General features: G+C 49.1%; 1 protein-coding gene across 1 annotated transcript in view; it reads right to left on the bottom strand.

The window, feature by feature from the left end:
• Nucleotides 1-26,383, bottom strand: part of ATG2A (autophagy related 2A) — a 2,561,659-nt gene that overhangs the window by 1,571,580 nt on the left and 963,696 nt on the right. Inside the window, exon 19 of the mRNA XM_085625535.1 lies at nt 18,774-18,934. Within this exon, the coding sequence (XP_085481661.1) occupies nt 18,774-18,934 (161 nt within the window). The remainder of the gene's footprint in view (nt 1-18,773; nt 18,935-26,383) is intronic.

Genomic DNA, 26,383 nt, shown 5'->3' with positions numbered 1-26,383 from the left:
GCAGCCTTATGGCCAGGGTGCAGTGTATTTAAAAGATAGAACATGCACTTGTTAGTTTTAATTGTGCTGGTAGTGAAAAAATACTAAATTTGTTTTTCACTACTGCAAAGCCTATCTCTCACATAGGTTAACATTGGGATTGCCTAAAACATCTTTTAAATATAATTTCCAATTGGGAAAATATAAAGATTTGGAGTTTGGTGTCTTTGGACTCACAATTTAAAATCACAACTTATGATGAAGTAGGTTTTTAAATTGTAAGTCTGAAAATGCCAATTTCAGAAAGTTGGCTTTTCTTACTTTAACCAATATGTGCCTCTACCTGTCTCTGAGTACATGTCTGGGTTGGGTGACAGCTGGGCTTTCTGTATTCCCTCTTGACAGTCACACAAAGGGAGAAGGGGTGATGGGTCTTCCTAAGGTAGATTGGGAGAGAGAAGCTAACACTTGCACCTGAATAGGGCTGTGCCTGTCCCCACACAAACACCTGCATACCCCCCCTGAATTCAGTCTGGAGCCAGGGCAGGATAGGCAGGGACCTTGTGATCCATAAAGACCTCTTTGAAATCTCCCTGATGTCAAATGCACATTTGGGTATAAGTACTGGAACCCTGACACCACCAAATCAGAACTTTGCTGCCTGAAAGAAGAGCTACTACGCTACAGGAGAGACTCCCACGTTGCTAACTGCTTTGCTGTGCTGACCTCCTGTGCTGTCGGAAGGACTGTCACTGTGGCGTGTTGGCCAGCTGCTTCTTGCCTGGGAGTGAGAAGGACTGGACCGGCCCTACACATCCTTGAACCCAAGTTTCCCCAAGGGCTTATTTGCTTGCCTCCTGTTCTCTGAAATCACAGGGTCACAAAACACTTATTGCAACTCTTGTGGTGCTGCTGGACTCTGCCATCAGGGAGTCCTACCCTATCTTGAGGTGCCGCCTCCAGTCCTGGACTTCAGAAGTGGGTTCTGTAGCTGCTTTTTGTCAAAATCAACACACTGACCCCTTTGCGCCAATCTGAACGGACGTAGTGCCGATTCAACAACGATGAGGGTCCCGACTGTGAGGTTCAAGGGTGACACAGCGTCGAACCGAAGATGCTGCTATGAGCCTTGACTCTGACTCATCGACCCAACTGGGTCAATCAGAAATGAAGCATCGAGTCTTCATGTGTATTTGCCTTTTTTCTATACCTCCTCGTTTCTTATGCTCCCTATTAATACATTAGTAAGGCTTCAGCCTTGTATACATTAAGTTAGCCTCCCACATTGTTTTTATCCCCAATATGGCAATCAATTCGGCTGCACCTTGCTTTGTGCAGTTGTCTATCATTAGTGCTCTTTTTATTTTTACTAACATTCACTTTTACCTGGCTAATTAGAATGCTGGTGCTTGAACAATCCAGAGGCAGCTGAAGACGCAGACGGCCTTGGGATGTCCTTCAGCTTCCCGCCGTGACTAGCGGCTGTTATGCGATCGCACCCTTCACATGCCTCACAGGACTGGTCCTGTACTGAGGATGCACTCCGCATTGTTGGGATTATGGCTCCAAGGTAACGGCTACGGAAAATTCCCCCTAAGGGCTGGATTGCTGATTTAATTTTGTGACTCTCCCGTATTTTACTTTGTTGAACTGTAAAATACCCTTGATTGCAGATTAATACTCTCCCGTTGAAGAAAACTGGATGTATATTACTTTACTCTTCTAACTTCCCACCTTGATCAGTGGCTGCAACACAATCGCGCCATTCGTGTACTTCTTGCACCCGATCTTTGACTGGGGACATTTTCCGCATTGCACACACTACGGTTCCAAGGTAACAGCAACTTTCCCTTGTGGTTAGATTGGTGCATTCATTTGTGATTCTCCCGTATTGTACCTAAATTCTTATGCCCATGATTTTAGATTTTGAATCTCCCGGTGCCACGATCATGCTGTAGATTACATGACTCCTCTACTTCTGGGCATTGTCCCATTGCATAAATTTGGTGGTAATTCCTCTCGGTGAGCAGGCCACTATTTTGTGATGGTAACTATTATTTGGTTAATTAAATTTGTCCTTTTCATTTTTTACTCTCATTTTCAGGCGGGTTGGTCCATAGGCATCACTCCTTAATCAGGTACACCAGTTATTTCCATCATGGCCTTTGAGCACCCCTCACAAATATGGTTTTGGGCATTCACCTGACATTAAGGTACTAGACACTTAACGTATGCACTCCACTGACCATCCCTCACCCCCCTCCCGGTCTTACTGGGCTTGACCCTCAAATTATTCATGTTACTGTATCATCATCAGGTTGGCAACTAATTTTCTTTTTCCTTACCTTTCTGTTTTCTTTCTCCTAGTTATTGAATATGCTACTTACCAGTATGCATCTGTTCTTGGCATGTAGAGGTGCTGACATTCATATCTGTGCATAGATCACCGCCTAGTGTTGGGTCCGGATGATTGCACATTGTTGTCCTGGAAGAGTCTTCGAAGTATCACGAGATAGGTGGCTCCTCCCCTGGACTACAGTGCGCATGGGCATCCTCTCCATCCTTAGATTATTTTTCGCCATTGTGGCAGTGATGGAGTAGATACAGTAAGTGATGACCATGCTATACAGTAATTCTGAGTGCTGCAGCCGCTACAGGTGCCGGGGAGGAGGGTGGGCGATATGAATGTCAGCCGCCCTACATGCCAAGAACAGATGCATACTGGTAAGTAGCATATTCAGTTCGAGGCATGTGGGCTGCTGAATTCATATCTGTGCATAGATTATATAGCAGTCCCTCCATTAGCGGCGGCTGCCCGTGCCAGCTGCAGCAGTCTGAAAAAGAGTTTTGAGAACAGCCTGTCCTACAGCTGCCTGCTGTTTTGAGTGTACATCTACACAGTAGTGTTTTGTAAATGTATGTATAGTGGACCATGTGGCTGCTCTACATATTTCCTGTAAAGGAATGTTTCCTAGGAAAGCCATGGACGCCCCTAACTTTCGTGTTGAGTGGGCTCGTGGGGGAATCGTTAATGTGCGTTTCGCTTTTTGATAGCAAATTTGAACACATTTAACGATCCATCTGGCTATCCCTGCTTTGGAAATGGCGTTGCCCTTGTGTTGTGGAGAAAAGGCAACTAAAAGTTGTTTTGTATTCCTAAAGTCCTTAGTTCTGTCTATATAGTACATGAGGGCCCTCTTTACATCTAGTGTATGGAGCATTCTCTCTGCGACATTTTGTGGACTTGGAAAGAAAACAGGCAGTTCAATAGTTTGATTCATGTGGAACTGCGATATCACTTTGGGCATTAATTTGGGGTTGGTACGTAGTACAACTCTGTTTGTGTGAACCTGTATGAATGGCTCTTGAATGGTTAGTGCCTGGAGTTCACTAACTCTTCTTAACGAAGTGATTGCCACTAAGAAAGCTACTTTCCAGGTGAGGAATTGAATCTCACATGAATGGAGAGGTTCAAAGGGTGGACCCATTAATCTGGTGAGGACCACATTGAGGTTCCACACCGGTGCCGGTGGGTGTCTTGGGGGAATTACTCGTTTGAGTCCCTCCAAGAAGGCTTTGATGGCAGGCACTCTGAATAAAGAGAGGTGCTGCCTGTTTTGAAGATAGGCTGCTATCGCTGTTAAATGGATACGTATGGAGTTGTATGCCAGATTGCATCGGTATAAGTGTAAGCGGTAACAGATGATGTTTTGAATGGATGCGTCCAGCGGGTTAATGTCATTGTTGTTGCAGTAAATGACAAACCTCTTCCATTTAGCCGCATAGCAAGCTCTGGTAGTGGGTCTTCTGGGCTCCTTGATGATGTCCATACATTCAGGTGGCAGGTTTAGGTAGCCAAACTCTAAGACTTCAGGAGCCAGATTGCCAGGTTCAGCTGTTGCGGATCTGGGTGCAGAATTTCGCCATGGTTCTGCGTTAAAAGTGCGGGTTTGATCCGCAGCCTTTGATGCAGCACCACGGAAAGTTCTAGAAAGGTGGTGTACCATGGGTGGCATGCCCATGTGGGAGCAACTAGGATGAGTGTCAGTGAGTGTTGTCGCAGTTTGCGTGCCACTAGCGGTATTAATGGCGCTGGGGGAAAAGCGTACGCAAATCTGCCGGACCAGTTCATCCATATCGCATTGCCCTGTGACTGCGGATGTGGGAACCTGGCGGTAAAGCTTTGGCATTTTGCGTTTTCGTTTGTGGCGAATAGGTCGATCTCTGGATGACCCCACTGTTGGAAGTACGGTTGGAGTACTGACGGATGTAGCTCCCACTCGTGCATCTGGTGGCTGTGTCTGCTGAGCAGATCGGCCATCTGGTTGTCCTTGCCAGGGAGGTGTTCCGCCATGAGGAATATGTTCCTCTGAATGGCCCACTTCCACATGCTCTGAGCCAGATGAGACAACTGTGGAGAGTGCGTTCCTCCCTGCTTCTGTATGTAGTACATGGCAGTCAGGAGCCAGATTGCCAGGTTCAGCTGTTGCGGATCTGGGTGCAGAATTTCGCCATGGTTCTGCGTTAAAAGTGCGGGTTTGATCCGCAGCCTTTGATGCAGCACCACGGAAAGTTCTAGAAAGGTGGTGTACCATGGGTGGCATGCCCATGTGGGAGCAACTAGGATGAGTGTCAGTGAGTGTTGTCGCAGTTTGCGTGCCACTAGCGGTATTAATGGCGCTGGGGGAAAAGCGTACGCAAATCTGCCGGACCAGTTCATCCATATCGCATTGCCCTGTGACTGCGGATGTGGGAACCTGGCGGTAAAGCTTTGGCATTTTGCGTTTTCGTTTGTGGCGAATAGGTCGATCTCTGGATGACCCCACTGTTGGAAGTACGGTTGGAGTACTGACGGATGTAGCTCCCACTCGTGCATCTGGTGGCTGTGTCTGCTGAGCAGATCCGCCATCTGGTTGTCCTTGCCAGGGAGGTGTTCCGCCATGAGGAATATGTTCCTCTGAATGGCCCACTTCCACATGCTCTGAGCCAGATGAGACAACTGTGGAGAGTGCGTTCCTCCCTGCTTCTGTATGTAGTACATGGCAGTCATGTTGTCCGTCCGGATCAACACGACTTTGTTGCACAAGCGTACTTTGAATGCCTTCATGGCTAGGAAGATTGCCATCAGTTCCAGAACGTTGATGTGCATCTTCTTTTGCTGTGTTGTCCATAGTCCCTGCACTGTGTAATTGAGTACATGAGCTCCCCAGCCCTGGAGAGAGGCGTCCGCTGTCAGTATTATTTGTGGAACAGGCTCTTGGAACGGTCGGCCCTTGCAAAGGTTTTGTGGATTCCACCAATGCAGAGAGTTGTATGCCCGACCGCTCACCAACACTAGGTCTTTTAATTGTCCGTGAGCCTGATTCCATTGACGTGCCAAGCACTCCTGAAGCGGGCACATATGTAGTCTCGCGTGCGGGACTATGAAAATGCAGGAGGCCATCATGCCTATCAACTGCATGAACACTCGCGCAGGAAGGGAGTGTTGAGGTTTGAACTTTGTGATCAGCAGTTGCATGCTATTGATCCTCACTAAATTTGGCTGAGCTGTGGCTGCCAGAGTGTTTAGGGTCGCGCCCAGGTACTGTCGTACGTGTGCGGGTTGGAGATGTGATTTTGGGTAACTTAGTGAGAATCCCAGACTGTGAAGAAGGTGAATGGTGAGGGACATGTGGCTGGCACATTGCTGGGCTGACTTTGCCTGAACAAGCCAGTCGTCCAGGTAAGGGAAGACGTGAATGTGTTGTCTCCGTAGATGTGCAGCCACTGTTGCTAGGCACTTGGTAAAGACCCTGGGTGCCGTTGTTACTCCGAAGGGGAGAACTTTGAACTGATAGTGATGCCCCTGAATAGTGAACCTGAGATATTTTCTGTGTGATGGGTGTATGGGTATGTGGAAATACGCATCTTTCAAGTCCAGTGTGGCTAGGAAGTCTCCCTGACTGAGTAGCGGTAGAACCTGCTGTAGGGTGAGCATATGGAAATGCTCTGAGAGAATGTAGTGGTTGAGGGGTCTCAGGTCTAGTATAGGTCTGAGCGAACCGTCCTTTTTTGGGATTAAGAAGTACAGAGAGTACACCCCTGTCCCCTGTTGGTTGACGGGCACGACCTCTATTGCACCTTTTTGCAGCATACTTAGTACTTCCTGCCGCAATAATGCCAAGTGCTCTACGGACATAGGACGGTGCTTTGGCGGTATGTTGGGTGGAGTGGACGTTAATTCGAGACAGTAACCGTGCTGGATAATGTCCCTGACCCACCTGTCTGTGGTGATGGTTTTCCAGACTGACAGGAACTGCTGGAGTCTCCCCCCGACAGGTGTTATGTGGTCGGGGGGCAGGGAGAAGGCGTCACTGTTTGTTTTTGGGGAGGACCTGGTGTTGCCGTACCCACGTCCTCTGCCTTTGGTGCTGGATCCACGATATCCACCTCTGGTGGTTTTATCATAGTTACTTTGTGTGCCCCCTTTATTGTACTGCTGCTGGGACCCCTGACCTCTAGCTGCTCCTCTATTCCCGGGGCGACGAAAGGAGCCACTTCGAAACTGCTGCGACTGCAGAGCCCCCATTGATTTTGCAGTTTCAGTGTCTTTCTTAATTTTTTCGAGGGTAGTGTCAACCTCAGGGCCAAATAAATAGTCTGGGTTGACCGGTTGATTTAAGATATTGTTCTGAATCTGCGGCTTGAAGCCTGAGATTCTCAACCATGCGTGCCTCCTCAACATGACGCTTGTGTTGATCGCCCTCGCTGCAGTGTCTGCTGCATCCAGTGCATATTTGATGGACGCATTGGTATGGAGTTGTCCCTCTCTGATAAGGAGCTCCGCTGCCTCTTTGTATTCATCTGGCAAATGTTGTAGCAGTGATTCTGGTGTGTCGTAGTGGGACCTATCATAACGAGCCAAGAGTGCCTGTGTGTTGGCAATGCACCAGATGTTTGCCGCTTGCACTGCTATTCGTTTGCCTGATGTCTCCAGCACTTTGGACTCCTTGTCTGGGGGAGGAGCATCACCTGTTGTTTGTGAGTGGGCTCTTTTGCGAGCATTAGCAACAACCGTGGAGTCTAAAGGTAACTGACCCCTAATGTACATAGGGTCTCCGGGTGCAGGCTTGTATTTCTTTTCGATTCTGGGGTTCAGCACCCGTGCCCTGGTTGTTTCTTTAAAAATATCTTTTGCAGGTTTTAGAACTCCCTTTAACATTGGCAGAGTTTTGACAGTTTTTTCAGAGGAGGCGAAAGTGTCCACTAAGAAGTCTTCTTCTACAGTGTCAGAATGGAGTTCCACTCCATGATTGGCAGCAGCCCGTTCTATGAGGGCATTAAAGGCAGCAGTGTCCTCTGTGGGAGATGTCTTTATATTGTAAAGCTGCGTGTCAGGAGTATCTGGTGCGTTACCCTGGACGGTGGGGTCATCCCATGCCTGATCTGGGTCTTGCAAGTGATCATCAGGATCGATAGCCCCAGGGTAGGTGGTATCATCCCCTACATAGTCCTCTCCTGCGTCTGCCTCTGAATGCGTAGGAGAAAAGGACGGTGGATCCTGATGGAAGGGTTGAAAGTGTTCATGAAGCACTGGTTCTGATCCTGCCGGCAATTTGTGTTTCAGAGGAATTTTGTATGAGTCCAAGCCCCTCTCTGGCGTGATTTTCCGCTTGCGGAGCAGCAACCTACCAGTGTCGGCGTCGATAAAGTGTGCCTGTGAAGGCTCGATATCGGTTTGTCCAGTGGATGGGGACTGTGTTTGGCGGACACGTGTCCGAATCTCGAACATTTTCGGCGCCGTGGGAGGCGGCAATCCAAATGTGATGTTCGCCGGCGCCGAGTGTGATTTTGCGGCTTTGTGCGGTTCGGGACCCGACGTAGAGTGGAGGGTTGCCCGGTCCCTGATGCGTTGCAACGATGCTGAGACCTGTTGCACGGTGAATGCAGATGGCGCCTTGGAACCGATCGGAACCTTGGAGGTAGGCGTCGAAGCGGCATCCGACTTTTTTGCAGTCTTTGGGTCGTCGATCCAAAGGGAGGTATCGACGCTCGTCGGAGTCGATGACTTGGCAGGCGCCGCCGTCTTCAACGTCGACGCAGACGGGTCGGCCACCTTGACCTTGGTGGTTTGGGCCGTAATCTTCGGTGCCAGAGGCCGAGGCGCCGTGTGGGGACCGAGGGCCTTCTTCTTCGGCTCGGCGCCCGGACCCGTTGCGGTGAGCTCGGCACCGAAATCTCTTTTGGCGCGGTCGGAGCCGATGACCTTTGCCGGCGTCGAAGGAGTGGAGGGCTTCGAGGCCTTTGAGCCGATCGCAACCAGTTTCACTTTCGGTTTCGACGGAACCGATGCGATGGACGGTTTCGGTTTCACTGAAGGGAATCCAGTCGTCTTTGATAATAATGGCTCCTGTGAAATGTTCGAGGCCGGGCCTTGAGGCGGGGCCGAAGAACCATGTGATCGATCTTGGGTAAGGCCCGCAGGCGATCCCTGGACCTGAGCCTTATGACGACTTAGTGTCTCGGCCTCCGTATCGACGGGTTGGCCTAGCTCTTCGCTGGAGCTATCTTCCTCGGCCCCAAGGGCCTCATCGTAGTCTCCTACCTCTTCGACGTCGTCTTCGCACTCAAAGATCACCTCATCGTCATCTTCCGATCGGGAGTCGTGTTCGGAAGCGTGGCTGGAGTCTACGTCTTCTACGCTCTCGGCGTCTTCGCCCTCGGTGCTAAAGATTTTGGCCGGGGCAGGCGCCGATTGCTGCGCCTCCAATCTCACTGCCCGTCGATTCCGGAGAGTCTTCTTCGAGCGGAACCGTGTGCAGGCCATGCATTTCGACTCATCGTGATCCGGTGAGAGACATTTGTTGCATACCGGGTGGACGTCGATGTGTGGGTATTTCGCGTGGCATAAAGGACATCTCTTGAAGGGAGTCCTCGATTCCATCGTTGATCGAAGTTCGATGTTCGGACCAGTGGATCCGAAAAGCTTGTAGAAGGTGCTAAAGCACTAAAGAAACTGGTCGATACCGAACGGGAACAGTACCGACGAGAACTAAAGGCCTTTTGGCCTTAAACTAAATTTTCCTAACTTGAGCTAAGATAAGCACATCCGAACCCAATGGCGGAAAAAAACAATCTAAGGATGGAGAGGATGCCCATGCGCACTGTAGTCCAGGGGAGGAGCCACCTATCTCGTGATACTTCGAAGACTCTTCCAGGACAACAATGTGCAATCATCCGGACCCAACACTAGGCGGCGATCTATGCACAGATATGAATTCAGCAGCCCACATGCCTCGAACTCCCCTATTACTATTTGTGAGAAGCTGGCTTAGTATATGGCGTACACTTATGTAAGTGGGCACCTTGCACCAATCCAGACAACCGCCATGGTGATTTTAGTGGTCTTAGACAACCGCAAAAAGCTGGTAGATGTGAGGAGCAGCCTTCAGGGCTAGTCCAGAACGAGTGTAAAGCAGGTTGTTTTACCAGAACATAATCTTATAGGTATAGATTAAGTGAAAAAGAACCACACAGTGTATTTATTATAAGACCCTCACTAACACATACAAATATCTCCTAGCCCGAGATATACACAATGCACACAATACTTTTCAATAGGAACTGGTAAGTAGCATGAAATACACTGTGGTCACCAGGGGGAGACAAAACCATATACTAAAATAGTGGTATGCGAACCATGGCTCAAGTCAAGATTATACCCAGAAGACGTAGAAGTGCTGGGGAACCAAGGGGCCACCCAAGATAAGTAACCAGGAGCCCCATGGAGGCCGTGTGCAGAGTGGAAACACGATTGCGGGACCAATGCAATTCAATGGGAAAGTCACGGTTGCAATTTTGAAGAATAGGACCCTTCCCAGTGGACCAAGTAGAAAACCCATGGAAGACAGAAGGCTGGCATGATGTTTAGGAGAAGGGTATCTTTACCTGCGGTGTCTCTTGTTCTCTTGGATGGTCATTGCCTGGGGCCGGAGGACGGTTCCTGTCTTGTCATCCAAGTGGCGTAGAGGAGGGAATATCTCTAGAGTTCCCGTCAGGCAAGGTATCTTTGCGTTTCCTAGATGGGGGTGTCCGGTCATGCAGGGGGTTTCTTCCCGGTGTAGTCGAGGTGAGTAGGAGCCTGCGTGATCTGAGCTTTAGCTTCGATTTGCCGGGTGTCGGTGGATAGTGCTGTTACGGGGAGCCCACTGCCCACCGTGCTGTGTTATGGATATATATTGAAGGAGGTGCTTCCTGTGAACAGTTGCCACACTCCTCGAGCCTTTGGTGCCCCTGAATTTGGTGGTCTTCAGGTTGGTGCGTGGCGAGCTTTTGTCGGTGTAATTTCACTGGAGCCTGCACATGGGTCTTTTGCAGAGTTCTTCAGTGTGGCCCCCAGTGAGACGCCCGAGGCATCAGATGATGGCTCCTCAAGCAAAGTTCTAGGGTAAAAGGGTGCAGAGAACAGGCGTAGTTCACTGGGCCTTAGTTTCCTGACACTCCCTCTCACACCCAGGTCCGACCGGGGATCCCAGCTCACCTCCGTGATGACCCGCTGGGGAGGGTCTCAGGCCAGGACAGGCCGCGTCGCTGGTTCCAGGCAGTGAGGCCTGACGTGTGGGCCGTGGCTGATGTGGCCCCCTGAAGAGAAGGTGTCGGTGTTGGTGTTGGGACCTTGTGGTGTCAAGATCTCTCCTTTGGCACTGCAGAGCCACAGGCCACCGGTGGGGGACGGGGCTCCAAACGCCCTGCTTGATGCGTTGCTGAAGTCACAGCGGGGGCTTCATCCCAGGGCCCGGTGGCACACCGACGGGCCCCACTGGGGCATCCCACCTTCGCTTCTTTCCTCACACAGGGGCCTCCCCAGGCGGCTCCACCATCCTTGGCTCTGGCCCCCTGGAGACACCCTTGGCTGCTGCCAGCAGACCACTCGGGCCCAGGATCTCAGCTGATCTGGTCGGGCCACTTTAATGCCTTCCCAGCTGTGGTGGGTGGGAGCTGGGAACGCCGGTCGCTGCTCAGACGGTGCTGAGCGCTGCGGAGTCTGCCTCGTCAAGGCTGGAGGTCTTACCTCCAGTCCAGTCCTTCCGCAGTCACCGCCCGCAATGGAAATCGCTTTGGGGGTCCTCAGAAGGGATGTACGGTCTGCAGGTGGTTCAGCCCTGGAGGCAGCCGATGAAAGTCAAGGCGGCGGCCCGTTGCTTGTCGGGCGCTGAATCCGGTCCGCCATTTTGCGGGAGGCCACCCGGCAGGGTGCAGAATTGAGACGGCCGTGGGAGGCCGTCACGGAAGTTCTGCTCACCGGAGGAGCTTGCCGGAGTGGTGGTGAGCAAGAGTCTGGCACCAGGAGTGGCGATTATCTGCCGGTGGGCTATGCAGATTAGAGCGGATGACGGAGGGGTCCGGAGCACTCTTAGAGTGTGACCACCATCTTGATGCTCCAAGCCACGCTCCCAGGTGCTTTGATTTCAAGCAATATATGGACAGAACGCATGATGAGCGGGACTAGTCGGGGTCTCTGCCGGACTCGTTGGCCACTCCCACTAAACCAGTAACTCCTATAATGGCACTGGAGATGGAGGGAGGGAATGCAATCTACTCCCAGGAGAGGATTAATGCCCACTTCGGCCATTACTACTCGGCACTTTATAAAAGTGTCACACCGCATAATTCAGAGGAGGTCCGGGTCTACCTCAGAGGATTAAATTTACTAAGGTTGGAGGGTAAAGAAGTGGAGGAACTTGGAGGAGAAATAACACCTCAGAAGATACAATGCGCCATCAGAACCTTGGCCAGAAACAAAACTCCTGGAACAGATGGCCTTCCGGCAGAGTTTTATGCTGCCTACTTAGAGGAACTGACGCCCAAATTGGCAGCTCTCTATGTGGCAGCTAAGGAAATGGGGCGCTTGCCAGTTACCCCCTGTGAAGCGCTCATAGTACCCATTATGAAACCTGGAAAGACGCCTACAGATTGGACAGCATATAGACCTCTGTCAATATTAAACATAGATTAAAAAATACTTAGTCGGATACTGGCGAGTAGGCTTCTACCATATATGTCTAAAATGATACATGCCGACCTGGCGGGGTTTATACCTGGATGTAACACAGCCATCAACATCAGAAGACTCCTGGCCAAACTAGAAACTGGAGAGCAACACCCACCAAATGCTGTAGTATTTGCTGTTGACATAGAAAAGGTGTTAGACAGTCTGGAATGGCACTACCTTTACGAGATAATGCTTCATATGGGCCTGGGGCATGAATGCCTCACGTGGGCGAGTCTACTCTATATTGACTCAACTGCTAGGGTTCCAACAGGAAGGATGGTCTCTGAGAGACACCCCATACTACACAGTATGAGGCAGAGATGCCCCTTGCCCCCTTTACTATTTATGATGGCCATGGAGCCATTGGCTTGTCAAGCGCAACAGGGTCAGGACTACCAAGGGCTCACCGTTCGGGGACACCTGCATTGCATAGCATTATATACAGATGACAACCTGCTCTTTCTTCGAGACACAGAGGAGGACCTGCAGGGGGCCCGGATTATGATTGACCAATTCAGGCTCCTATCTGGGCAAAAAGTGAATTGGCAGAAGTCCACCCTTTTCCCAATAGTGCCGCTCGAGGTCCCACCGGACAGACTGGAGAGGCTGCACTGGGAACCTCAATGCCGGACGTACCTAGGGGTCAATATCTATCATGATCGCCAAGATCTCCTGGAGGGTACCATAGGGCGGGCCATCCGATCTCTCCATTCCCACATGGACTTCTGGAAGACCCCCGCGGTCTGTGGCAGGCTGGATAGCCCTGTTAAAAATGGTGACCCTACCTCGCCTTTTATATTTTTTCAACACACTCCAGGTATGGATTCCGCAGCCAACATTTAGGAACCTGTTCTCCTTCATGATTGCGTTTATATGGGGACCAGCCCGCAGATGGATCGCTCTATCGACAATGCAACGTTCCAAGACAGCTGAAGGGTTGGCAGTGCCCGACTCTGAGACTTATTACAAAGCGACACAGCTATAATAGCTTCTGCAATGGCTGGCGAGCAGAAGAGACGCGACCCGGCCTCAGAATCCATGGGCGCCCCCCCATTGCAGATCTTAATGTGTTTCGCAAAGTGCGGCGCACAACAGCCGGGGATTGGCAAAAATTCAGAGAGATTACCAGATGCTGGAATCGCTGTTTACAAAGACTGCATAGTAAAGTGCCATATTCTCCGGATATACCCCTCACCATGCTTCGAGAGCTACCTCACTGGGGGGACTGGACCAGTTGGCGGAAGCAGGGCGACCAAGATAGGGGACTTTTTCAGAGACGTTCCCGTTCGAGGAATTTTGAGCGGAGTTTGAGGTGCCGCAAGGTAATTATCTCCCCCAATAGAGCGTTCATGACTGCCCTTCGAAAGCACTGGAACATTGGCTCGACTGAGCCGAATGCGCACCGGAGCTGCCAGTATATGGCCCTGTCCGTGGGCATAATCAAGGAGGTCTCCTGCTTGTACAGAGCAATGCGAGAGGACCTTCAGTGCCCCCTGGCGTGCCTGCGATGGGAGGCATGCTTGGGAGAGCCTATTGAGGTCAAGAAATGGGATAAGATCCACGAAAGAACTCTGAAAGTTTACAGAAATGCAAGATACAAACTCATCAACTATTATGTCCTCAAAAGGTGTGCATCCATGGATACTTCCAGACAGCCGATGCAGCATGCCCCAGATGCGGGGAACAGGGAGCACACTTTCTACATATGTTCTGGACGTGCCCCACACTTGGCATCTTTTAGGAGGAGGTCACGACCACGGTTGCAGCAGCTATAGGCAGGGAGGTCCTTACTTCTCCGGGCCAATGTCTCCTGGGATGGTTCATGCGCACTGCTAGAAACCGGATCACAAACAATTTCAAAACATGGCCTTCATCCTGGTCAAAAGGAGAATTGCAAGACACTGTAAAGCGCTGGATGTAGATAGAGATGTGGGCCAGCCGCGAGGGTAGAATACTCTTAAGCGAGGCCAGGCGAGGAGTGCGCACTATTGACGCAGCCAGAGCATGTGACAGACTAGTAGATAGCTTTACGAACCATGACGTTGACACACCCACCACATCACCTGCGAGGTCATTAGCAGCGACCCCCCATTAAGGCCCACCACATGATTAAGATTGCTCCAAGACTCTACCAAAACCTAGGAAGGCTCAGTTCCTGCATGGAAGCCTCTTGACCCGCCGGTCTCACCTCACGAGACAGCAGTACACACAAACAGGTCATGAATTTTGAAGCACATAGGGTTAAGCATGGGCTCAAGGAGGGAGGGGTATTGGGATTGTTCTATGAACGGGGATTGAATGCAAATGAATATCAATGCTTGCAGAGTATTAGAAGCTTGCTGAGCTTGCAGAGCACAAGTACCATTGAATTGTGTAAAAATCCTAATAAAGTTTGTTTAAAAACAAAAAAAAACAACAGCTCTAGTTTTCTCAATTTGTTACTTTTCCTCATGTTGCATGTGCTGTCTTAAGGTTTATAGCGGCAGGACACCCTTTTGGTATCTGCACGCTTAACAAAACAAATATCAAATCAAAGAACATAATAACCGTGATAACAGCAAAACCTTCAGTATACAAAGCAAGCTTTATTAAAGAATATAAAGGTGTACATAGCAAAACTGTATAGTACAATAAATAAGGTTTTGTAAAGGACATAGCAGGCGTAACAGTCTAAGCAAGCACTGATGAAGGAGATAAAGATGGCACACGAAAGAAGCACAACAGCATACAAAGCAAGATTTTGCAAACAAAATAACTGTGCACAAATCAACTACTACAGTGTACAAAGCGAATGTATGTAAAGAAACGATCAGCAGTGCCATTATCATTTCTAAAGATGCACTTCAGTGTATTCCAAGCCAAACGGTTATATAAAGCAAGTGTTTTCTATTTACTCAGAGGATTAGGAGCAGAAGGAAGGTGTGCTGCATTAAGCTTGTCAGTGCTTAATTTGTAAAATAATAACTGCCTGAGCCCATACGTTTAATCAGAAGCTGCCGCCAGCGGTGACGAAGGTCGTGGTACCAAATACCAGGGCTGCATAGTCTTGAGTTTTCTTTGTGCATCTTTACACCATCAACAGAGACTCCGTGTCCCTCTATCTCACTCCTGCATGCTCTTTGTCGTCTCTGCTTCCTCCTTATGTTACTGTTTTGTCATCTTTCTCGTACTTCTTCTTTTTCCCTTTTGTGTTTTTCTCTTATGTTCTGGGTCAAAGTATAATGAGGAAAAATAAGTGCTGGTGCCGAAAAGTAAGTGTCGTGGGCCCCACCTGCAACCACCGGCTCAAATGTAGCACTGAAGCTTGGTGCTGCAGTGGTGTAACCTGGTTTGATCACAATCAAAGGTTCTACATTTATCCCTAAAGGGCACTTGGAACTAACAGGCTAGCTGTGGTCAGGCACCTCAGGCACAATTTTTCCAGGAACTGACTGTGTTAATTAAGAATATGTGATCCATCAACATGCATCAGCAGAATCTCAATACAGCCTGTGAGTCATTTGTGCTGGGGGGCCTCATCAGCACTCAATTTAATGTGAACCAGGACACTTTTTGACATCCCATTATCGTGTAATCAGTGCAAGAATGGTGTTGCCCTGGTTACAAAGCACTAATTGTTTGCCTGTCACTGAAGTGAAGGACACAGAGTGAGAGAGAAAAAGAGAGCTAGGAAGAGTGAGAAAGTGTTTGTGTGTGTGTGTGTGTGTGGGAGAGAAAACTTGTTTGTGTGAATGTGTGCAAATGAAGGTGCTGGAATGGGAAGGTCTTCTGCATTGCATACTCGTGTGATCCCCTGTCCTGAGGGTCCAACTGCATATGTATCTGGTGATCTGACTTTCATTTTAGCCCTAGAGTCATGCTAATCTAATGTGTGCGCAGAGAGCTTGACCTGTTCCTGACTATGTTAGGTCCTGGACCAATTCTGTGACCTGGAGGGGCTCACCAAGCATGCCCTTATAATGGACACAGAACTACTTTCCCTGTCATGGGTATGACACAAAGTGGTGGTGGTTGCATACTGTTCTTTTTTTTAGATCAATAGTGTGACCAGTCCTTTTTATCTGTGTCCTATAGATTGTAGCTTACTGACCCCTCTGAAAAGTTCAGCTAATCTGTGAATGCCTATAATTGTGCACTGGCACTATGTCGAGTTTGGCACAAGTACAGTAGCAGGGTTGTGTGTGTGTGAGAAATTCAAAGTACTGAAGCCAGTGGATCCATTCTGGATACCCCTGGTTTGGCAACAAAGAGGATGAGGGCAGCTTCCCCAGATAGTAGAAGTATAATGTCTGCATTCCAGTGGCTGGAGGGTGGACATCCAGACATTGAAGGAAGGAGGATGGATACAGGGCTACTGATTCGAAATTCCAGGAAGATATTTGTTAGAAAACGTCTAAAGATGTGGGTTTTTTTAGCACTGCCATTTGGTTGATAGTAAGCTTGAGAGGTGGGGCAGCAGTTTCTGTTTTGCTCGGAGAGGATGTTTCTAGGTCAGGTATGTTTGTCTCTGACTACTACTTCAGAGATGCTGATGGTACCCAGGAGAAGAAACCTCATACTACATTGTGCCTGTGATGTGGGTGATCCAGTTTGAATACAGCCCCAATGCCACTTGTTGTGAGAAGCATCACTCTACACAGAGGCTGTGTATGATGAGCAGCCTAGGAAGACATGAAAGATGAACTACCCAAACCAGTTCTGAAGTTTGAGATAGTGGATCCACATGCCCTGTCTAGAAGTTGTATATAAAAGAGGGACCTGCGCTTCCATAGTTCCCAAACCTTCATGACCAAGGAAGGGAGTCACCTGCAGAGTACTCGAAGGACTGATTTGTGACCAGGGCTGGTATCTGTCTGACAGCCTGTCTCCCAGAGGTGAGGGGACATCACCTGAAGTCTGCAATTTTTGATGGATGAGCTGAAGGTCTGCCTAGTGCCTAGAAGCCTGGCTGCCGGAAGAGGGAAGGTATCTGCCTTGCCCTGCAGCAGGATAGACTGTCCAGGAGGAGGGGCCCATAATATCCCCATGAGTGAAAGGCACTCAGAGAAAGAGGACTGCCTGATGTAAGTCAATAGCAACACGTTCTGCAGATGGTCCCCACGGTCTCTCGAAACGGTTTCTCTCAGAAAAACTGTCTGCTGGTTGTGGCTCCAACTACTGTTGTGTCTGCATAAGCCCATTCCGGGCTGCAACTGCTGTGGTGACTGTGTGGCATGGTAAATGTAAATGTAAATGTGTTGTACTTGTATAGCGCACTGCTACCCTAGGGTGTCCAGGCGCTGTACTCATACCGCTGTGGAACCCTTCCTGGCTTTTCCCTGTGAAATGTCCACTCCTGGGCACCCCCAAGGTGAAGCCAGGCATCCCGGCGCTGTTGGGGCCATTGTGGAGATTAAGCAAGCTATTGCCCAGAGTTGCAGAGTGGGACCCATGATTAGAATAGGCACCGAGGCGAGAAATAGCAGGTCCGAGGAAATTGAGCCCAAGACCCGCCAAGGCAGGAATTGAACCCTGGTCCCGGGCCAGACCTCTGCATCAGGGTCTGCCACTCTAACCATTGAGCCACACTTCTCCACGAGCAGTATGCATGACTGTATGATCTGTTCTGCCCAATAAAAGTTTAAAAAAGAAAATCAAGATAGCAAAAGTACAAAAATAATGCCTATGGACCAAAATTATGCCCAGTCTTGTCACTGAAAGAAACCTTTTTTTTAAGATCGAGTTGAACATTATGCAGAAGCTAAATGTAATCACTCACGCTGAACATAGCCAACTGATAAGGTGGGCTGACCCATAGTCCCATGATGTATGCTTAGATGGGGGAAGCAAAATTTTAATGACTAAGACCAATGGATGAAGAGAGCTGACTGAAAGCACCTCTATGTACGTATAGGTGTAAATTACTTTTTTAATATATTTTTAAAAGAAACCTAAATAATATATTTTTTTTTAAAACAAACGCCATCAGCTAGAAAAATTGGAGGAATGAGGATGGCGGAGGCAAGACAAAATGCCTTTCTCTGTTATATAAGATCAGCAATGCAGTGTCCTAATAGGCATCACATAGGCAGCATCGCCCTCGAAGTGAAAGCTACTCAATGCTGTACATCTGGTAAGCTTAGGTACACAGATGGTGTGCATTGGTGCTACTTACTTATTGTATCAATACACATGTTTTGTCGTTCTAAGTTAAGGTGATCACACGGGTGGAACCAAACCATCACCTCTGAACAATGGCAGCATGGGATGAAACTGAAGAGGAGTCTGGAGAAATATGACATAGGGTTTCCCCTTCTAGTCTTTAGCAGGATAGTTGCCATTTCATCTCTAAAAGAAAAGCCACCACCTTGGCTGAGAAGAAGCTCAGCATTACAGTGAAAAACAAATACAAGAAACTTAGTATTATGGTGCATAAAGAAATACAGTATCTTTTTCGAGGTTCAGGCCCTGAGTGATAACGTATAAACCACAGAAATAGGTCACTTCATAAGTCTGATACAATATAGAGTGCAATGTGCATCATAAACGATCAGACAATTTTTCAAACAGCATTAAACAAGGTGGTGGAAAAGAGAATGGAGTGAAGGGCGGTTCACAAGGAATTGTTTTAGGCCATTAAATAAACATGCACTGTTCGGCCTAGCTTGGAGCACAAACGTCTCAATTCCCATCTCGATTTCGATGTAACGGTCTTATTTTGCAAACCATAACAATATTTGTTAAAAAATAAAATAAAAAAATAGAAAATGCATTGGGCACTTACCCAACTTGAATGCAGATTTGCACATCCTGAAATTCTCTTGGTGGTGCATGAAACCCTGTAGATGAGGGATCGCAGTATTATTGCTTTCTCGGGGACTGCCAGCTGAGGGGGCATTGGGAAGTATTTCAGCAGGCTCCCACATCAACAGATCATTATTAATTCTGTGGAAGAAGGAAAAACACATGAATCAAGTTGTCTGCTGGTGGCCTAGTCACCTATACATGCTGCAATCTGTCCACAAAGAGCATATTGCACATTTTTATGGTAAGCGATCCTAACCACGTAAGAAGAGACTAAAGCACAGCCACCTTACTTCTTGTAGCGTAAAGAGTGATCATATTCAAGTTAATCACTACTTCCTTAGGGCATCCAGAATAATAATATGTTATGGAAAGCAGTTCAAGGAGCTTGCGTATTTTTGTAACTATTTCTCCCTGTGCACAAAGTATATTTATCATAAGTGACCACTGTAAGAACTATGCAGTGATGGATAAACCTTTGCCGCAACCAACCCCAGACTTGAAGTTGATAACATAGAACACACTATTTCTTTTCCGTTCATTACTCCCAGGTACTAAAGTGGCCTACAAAAAATCCAAGACCGTACCGCAGACGCTCAGTGAGGTACACCACAACCATTTCCGTTTCACCTTGAATGAAACCAAGGTGGGTTAAAAAGACATAAAAAATAGGAAGTCTTTAAATAAAAAAAAGACCGGGCCAGAGAAAGACCCACAAATTAAGACTCTGTGGCCACTGATTTTTTTGCGGGGGGGGGGGGTGCTGACAAATCTGCGTGACGTTTTCTAATTAAACCACATAGGTGACGGACTACATTTTGTAATGTCAAGCCTATCCATTCAGTGTGTAAATCCAGCATGCATCGTTCTTTCCACTGCAGCAAAAGAAAATGTTGAATGGCTGGGGAAAGCCAGAGGGGGCTAAAGAAGATGGTTGCCTGCTAATTTCACTCCAGTGGATGATGTTCCTATCCATGTCATTAAACCTAATTAGCCCATTGGCAGCTAAGGTGACCAGATCTGGAAACTGCACGACATGGTGTACAAAATCAGCTGACGTGTGAGGCTGCCCGAGGCCCACACAGGGGACCCCCCTAGAAGGGCGGCCACCTTAGTGCCACATAAAGGCACATAGCCAGCCGGACTAGTGTTTAGACCCTCTTGGGTATGGCAATTTTCGCATCATTTCTGGTGCGCCAGGGGGTGGGGAGCCAGGTATATCTACCTGTCCTGCCCACCTGGCGATCCTTTTTCGCCGAGGTTGAATGCCGTTTCCCTCCCTACCGCTTACCCGGCGTGCCGGTTGGTAAGGTGGCTGGGGTTGGTAGGCTGTTAACGTGTTATTTTGTGTTGCAGGCGGAGTTACAGGGCGATCCAGAGGCTGAATGGTACATAGTGGTACCCTCTTCAGGAGCACAACAAGGGTGCAAATGCCAAATAGGCCCAGGAAGTCCTTACGGCAGGACCCTGGAGGAACGACAGCGCCCGTTAGTCCTGCGGGCGGTTGTAAACCTGAGCAACCGGGGGCTTGCCTGGATACGCTCCGCCCCCTCAAGGAGCGTGAGTAAATGGGTGGACTGGCGGTCCACGTGATGTAAGGGGTAATCCCCCTAAATGGTGAGTACCCATTGGTTAAAGCCACGGTGCAATTTGGCTCATCAGGTGGGCAGGGCAGATTAGGGGTGTCACTGCTGCCTGCCCTTGGATCGCCCGTAAGTTAACCCACCATGTTGGCATATATTTTATTATGCAAATAAACCTGCAGCAATATTTTCTTCAACAAACAATGTGTCTTGTGTGTTCTTTATTATGATCTTGCTGTGTTTGCAGGAGGGGTATGTTGCACTATGCCTGTGTGACAAGCTCCGAGCAGCGAGCTGTAGGAAGACCAGCGGTAGTAGACCCAGGGCTAGTGGCTGGGGTGTTGCCTGGTGTGCTACCGTGCCTTCCAGAGACACAGCAGGGCCTGACTGCTTTGGACAGACAAGCCGATGGAGCGGGGCTGGCTGGCTGCGCAACAGTCGGCGAGGAAGTGCTGGAGACCCCTCTTGACATGCGGGACAGCCATACATTACCAGAGGGCTTGCAGCGTGCCTCCCCACTAGTTCCCATCGGCGCTCCTGCCTTTGGACTCATACTAGCGCTGGGCCGAGCGTTGGATGAAAATGGAACCGGGGGGCCAAGCTACTGCGTGAAGAACTATGCCTAAACCAAGTGATTTGATCCCCTGTCTAGATACTCCCTCGTTTCAGCAGATATGGTGACTTACGTGGTCGGTTCTGAGCACCCCAAGCCGAACACTCACATGTGTATTGCTTGTCCACTGCAGTAGGGGCTAGCGCTAAATAAGCATCCTGGACTTATAGGTTACTTGGACTGCAGAAATTAGTCAGATATTTCCCCTAGAAATCATGCTTTGATGTGCGCCTGTGATGGCTGCGCAGATACCGGAAGAGTGGCCCGGGGAAGTTCTCTCTGTGCAACTTGCGGTTTAGGAGAATTTGAGTCCTTAATCAGTTGTGACCAGCGTTCGTCTCCTACTGTTTGCGAGGGGCTGCGTGACTCGCCCTGTAGCGCTGTGTACTGTGCACTGAACTGGGGTATTGTTGAGTGCTTGCTGTACAAACATGTTATATCTGAATGTAAGTCAATAGGGCAAATCAGATGACAAACAGCCCAAATCCATGTATGAGAGGAATAGAAGGAGTGCCAGGAATGTGACAGGGAACAGGGTCTAGCACTTAGGAAGCCCTCTGCAGTACAGGCGGCTGCATCAACCAGGACACCTGCCAATGATTATATTAAAACACTCCTATGAGGAGCAGCCTGGCCGCAAATGACGCTAAATTAGACCCGCTCACAAGATGCCCAGACAACACTGACATGGCAGAGCAATGAATTTCAGACATTGAAGATTACGCCAACCAACAGGTTTAATCCCCAAAATCAATCTTGAAAAGATAAAGCCTAAAAACAAGGACTTGGAAGCTCGTTCCCATTGGAGTAATCTGAGAATTATAATGGGTTCCTGAATCAGTGAATATGAGGCGATGGAAGGAGGACATGGAAGATTTGCTTGTCAATATCTTCATCAGAGACAGTCTCTCCTTGGTGTCTGGGGTTGAGCGGGCACACCAATCTCTTGCCCAAGGCCTGTACAAGGTGCTGCACCCATTCCAATAATAGCCGGCCCGGGCTCTCAAAATACAGAGATAGGGACACTATCCAACATATGTCGAGACAAAAAACTCCGATCCACATCTCCTTTTCCCCAGATTTCACTTAGTCAGTCCAGAAGTTGTGACCCTTACATTCAATACGCCATGCTGTACCCAGCTAGACTACAACTTATTCACACCCGGCGGAGGGTAACAACTATATCAAAAATCAATGAGCTGGAGGAGCCAAGATGGCGACCGGGATGGCAGCGTAGGCTCCCGGCTCCGTGAACCTCCGCACCCCGCACAGATATCCTGCATGAGATCCTTAGCCTGCGCTAGCTGCCCGTGTTGGTGAACGCGAGCGGCACCCGACCGTGTGACCCCGAAGTTTCTGGCAGCGGTACCGCCGGAGAAATGTCCGTCTGAAGTTTGCGGCCTGTGCAGCCCTGGAGCCGGGACCTCGAGTGGACGCCGTGGCCGGGCGGCAGTGCAACAACAGCGGCCTTCGGTGACTGGGGGGAGTCGGACTGCCGGAGTGGTGCGAATGTTGGCCTGCGTTTCGCCGTGGTCGTTCCTACCACTAAGCGTAGCGGAACGGGTGCGGGCCCGGGGTGGCGACTCCGGGACTCTCCGGTGATTGCCTCAGCCTTCGCCGGTGGGCTGCCCGGGCGCCGCCCGTGGCTCGCCCCGATTTTCGCGGGCTGCTCCCGGATTTTCGCGGGCACTGGTCCGTGGTGGGGACGACTGTGGCCCGTGACCACACACCGGACACATCATTTGCCTGCCCCCGGAACCCTGTTTCCAGTGACATGGAACCCGAGGCGCTGGGGCCTGAGTCCCGGTCCCGATCTGGGTTGGATCTACCCAGCGGCCATTTTGGTCGGACAGTGTCCACTATCCTGTACACTGGGTTGCAGCAGGATTGGGAGGGTGCGCCTCTGAGGAGCGGAGCGAGCGCCGGGAGCTGTACTGGGGTACGGTGACCTTCTCGAGGCCCTCGGTGCCCTTCATTCCACCTTGGTTCACGGCGCCTGGGTGTTGGGGAGCAAGCTCGATGGAGTGACATCAGCGTTGGAACAGTTGCCGCCTGCCTATCCCCAGGTACACTGGGACTTCTTACACCGCGCACGAGGGGACAGTGTCGTGGCCGCCCCTGAGAATAGTGCACGCCTGGACTCTCCGGACAGTATATTAACGTGCGATCAGCTGGCTGTGAATCTGGTCTGTTCTGGAGGTTTCGGACCTGAGCGGGGGGTGGTGGCCTTGTCCCGTGCGCGGCCTCCGACGACTCAGGCAACATCCAAGCAACGGTCGCCTACTCTGCCTGATTCCGCCATCCTGGGCCTGGTGTGCAGTGTCAATCCTGGCTCAGCACTGGGAAAGACGACCCTCCATAGAGCTGACTGTGTCGACCTTCAGAGCCCTCTACCCTACTTGTGTGTGTCGCTTCCTGATCTTTATTGGACGCTTTTCTTCCTGGTAACACTGGACATGGCACTGGGACGAAGGGTATGCATGGGTGGGTTTGTAAAGAGTGGCCAAGGATGAGGCTGACCCTTCAGAGACGGTCATCCACTAGGCGGGCGGGCTCGGGCGTTGTGTGCTCTCACGGCATAACTGTTAGTGTACCAAGTGCGTAATGCTCCTTACTTCATTTTGACAGGGTCGATTTCGTGCTCAGTATTGTATGCTTTGCGGGAAAACGTATGGTGCGGGAGGGAGAAGCCGGGGGCGTGTTTTACAGGCCCTCCTCCAGTTTATTAATACTCTCTCTACCCCCCCGCCTGGTGGGGGCTCTTTTCCTACTCTTTTTCTCTCTTTCTTCTATATTTCGGGTCTGGTTTAGGGGCGACAGGCACACTGCTGGGGGGGGGGGCGTACTCATCTGCAGAGGTGCAGGGTGGGGGGTTGGGGGGGGATTCTTTAGTCTTTAACCCCTTTTTTCTATGGCCTCTTTTTCTTCTCTTATTCTTCTCTGTCTTTTCCTGGGATCAGCATGGTAGAACTCCTTTGTTGTTAATCACTGCTGTTTCTGGAGTGCTATAATTTCCGTGGAGTTTCCTGGGTCTTGGGGTAGGGGGGTTGCAGGCGTAAATGGCCGTGTCAATCCTTCACATCCTGAACTTCCTGTTTCAGCGCCATTGCCTAGATAGACTGCTGTTTATTGTTTACGTTCATCATTCTGCCTGCCATTTTTCGCTGCTGGGAAACTGTTTGGCGCCTGATCCTTTCATCCTCTTCTATTATAAAATGTAAACCTTTATTATCCTTGTCTCCTATTTGGGCCGTTCAGAGACTGAGAGTATGCTAACGTCGAGATTTTGCACCCCGAGGTGCTGACTGTGATAGACTTGCTTTCTGCTATTCTGACTGTTTAGCGGCCGGCCCCGGGGGTTGTAGGCCCATACGTGTAATTGATTGAAATGTCAATAAAGGTTTTCAAAAAAAAAAAAAAATCAATGAGCTCTGGTGGTGCATGTGTGAGTAGCCCCACTGCTTCTTTATTAAGCTACCAAGATAATACCGAATAATGAAATAGCCTTGCATGTGATATTTCATTTTGATTCCCACGGTTTTAGGAGTGACATAACTTGTCATGCACTGTGAGTTGTTACTACTAGTCAATATTGTCATTCTAGGACTACTCCCTCAACCAGAATAGACCATGGGGTCACTGCGACCCTAGTCCTGCTGGCTGTTGACTCCTGGTTCATGCCACAAGGCACTATGCTCGATCTGCTTCACCATTATACATTGAGTTGTGAGGTATAAAAAAACGGTTTGAAATGTTAGTATATGCCACTCTGGCCTCCACTAGAGCTCGACATGCTAGCTATGTGTGCTAACTCAGAAGTTTACTATATTGGTACAGCTAGAGAGTTACACAGGGGTTACTAGTCAAGTGATAGGGGATGGATGTGGGTGGGAGAGGGTGCTGTTAGCATGACGACAGACGAGTGCACCATAAACAAGTTGTAAGTTTGCATTGATAAACAACGTAGACATTGTTGAGTGGGATAGCATGTGGTGAGAGAGCTCCACAATCAGCCTCAAAGCCTAAAGTGTTGACCGAGTACAAACTCAGCTTATTGAGTTGGAAAGTACGGGAAGTTAACAAACATCACAAGGCCCGTCAATTAATCCCCTATCTTAACAGGCTTGCCATAGATATTGCTTTCATACAGAAAACACATAACGCACACACTGGGGTCAGTAACTTTGCCGGTTGCTGGAACACACATTATTACTTTTCATCATCCTGCACCTACTGAAGAGGTGAAGCAATATTGGTAAGACGAGGTGTGCAGTTTGGACCCCTGCATGCTGAATTGGACTCACATGGGCACCTTATACTTACCGAGGGTATCCTTGGTGCTGGGCATTTATCTTTACTAAATATATACGGGACCCCAGTTTTGATGACCCTGCATTGTTTTCAGAGGTAGCTGCTAGACTGACAGCAATCAACCCCTGTATAATACTCTGGGCTGGCAATTTTAATACCATACACTGTCCTGGCAAAGATGGCATGAGTACAAGCTGTCACAGATACACTCAAGCTTGTATCAAGTGAACAAATATACAGTGTTTTGAATTGGTGGATATATTACAGAGATACTAAATTAGACACCTACTTAGAACCCAGTCAGACCACTCACAGTTCCTACTTAAACTGAAGCTCCAACATATGGAAAATGATGGCCACGCATTCAAAGTAATTATAAGAGAGGAATACACCTCAAAAGGGCAAGGTATCCTTTAAACCCTGCACAGAGTTGTTGATAAACTAGAAATGGAGATTGCAAATCTAGAGCGTGAATATGTTATAAATCAAGACTCAGCTTTGCTTGCTTAAGTTAAATTTAAAAGACTAGATTTTAGGGAGACAGCATAGAGAGATAAAATTTATTGTAAGCACACAGCAGCCAGAAGATGTGGAGAGCCCTGGATGCCCTCTGGTGGGACTGATCCGTCCGCCTTGAGCATCATCATATGTAGTGCAGATAGAGAGACATTCTGGCGGGGTGCTACATAGCTATGTGGATATCTTAAATGCATTCACAGACTTCTATACTGACCTATAGGTAACCAAAAACAATTCTACTGTGACTAACATCCAGGAATGCCTGACTAGGGCAACTTTGGCATGGTGCAGTGGTGACCACGCTGCTGAAACCCAGCAAGCCACCGCATGCCTATGAATCATACAAACTACTCTCTCTCTCCTTATTAAACAAAGCAACAAGATAAAATAAGAGCAAACAGAGTGCTCCCCTTGTTTACAGCATTGGTCCGTTCAGACCATTTGTGTTTCATCCGGGCAGATCAACATCTGATACCCTCTGTAAGGCGTTCGCTCTCACTCACCAAATTAACCTGCAGTTTGAGGTAACCTCTACGTTTTTAGGTCTCACCTGAGACAGCGCGC

This window comes from Triturus cristatus, chromosome 9 (genome assembly GCF_964204655.1).
Source record: "Triturus cristatus chromosome 9, aTriCri1.1, whole genome shotgun sequence".
Lineage (NCBI taxonomy): Eukaryota > Metazoa > Chordata > Amphibia > Caudata > Salamandridae > Triturus > Triturus cristatus.
This window is presented reverse-complemented; position numbering and strand designations above follow the sequence as displayed.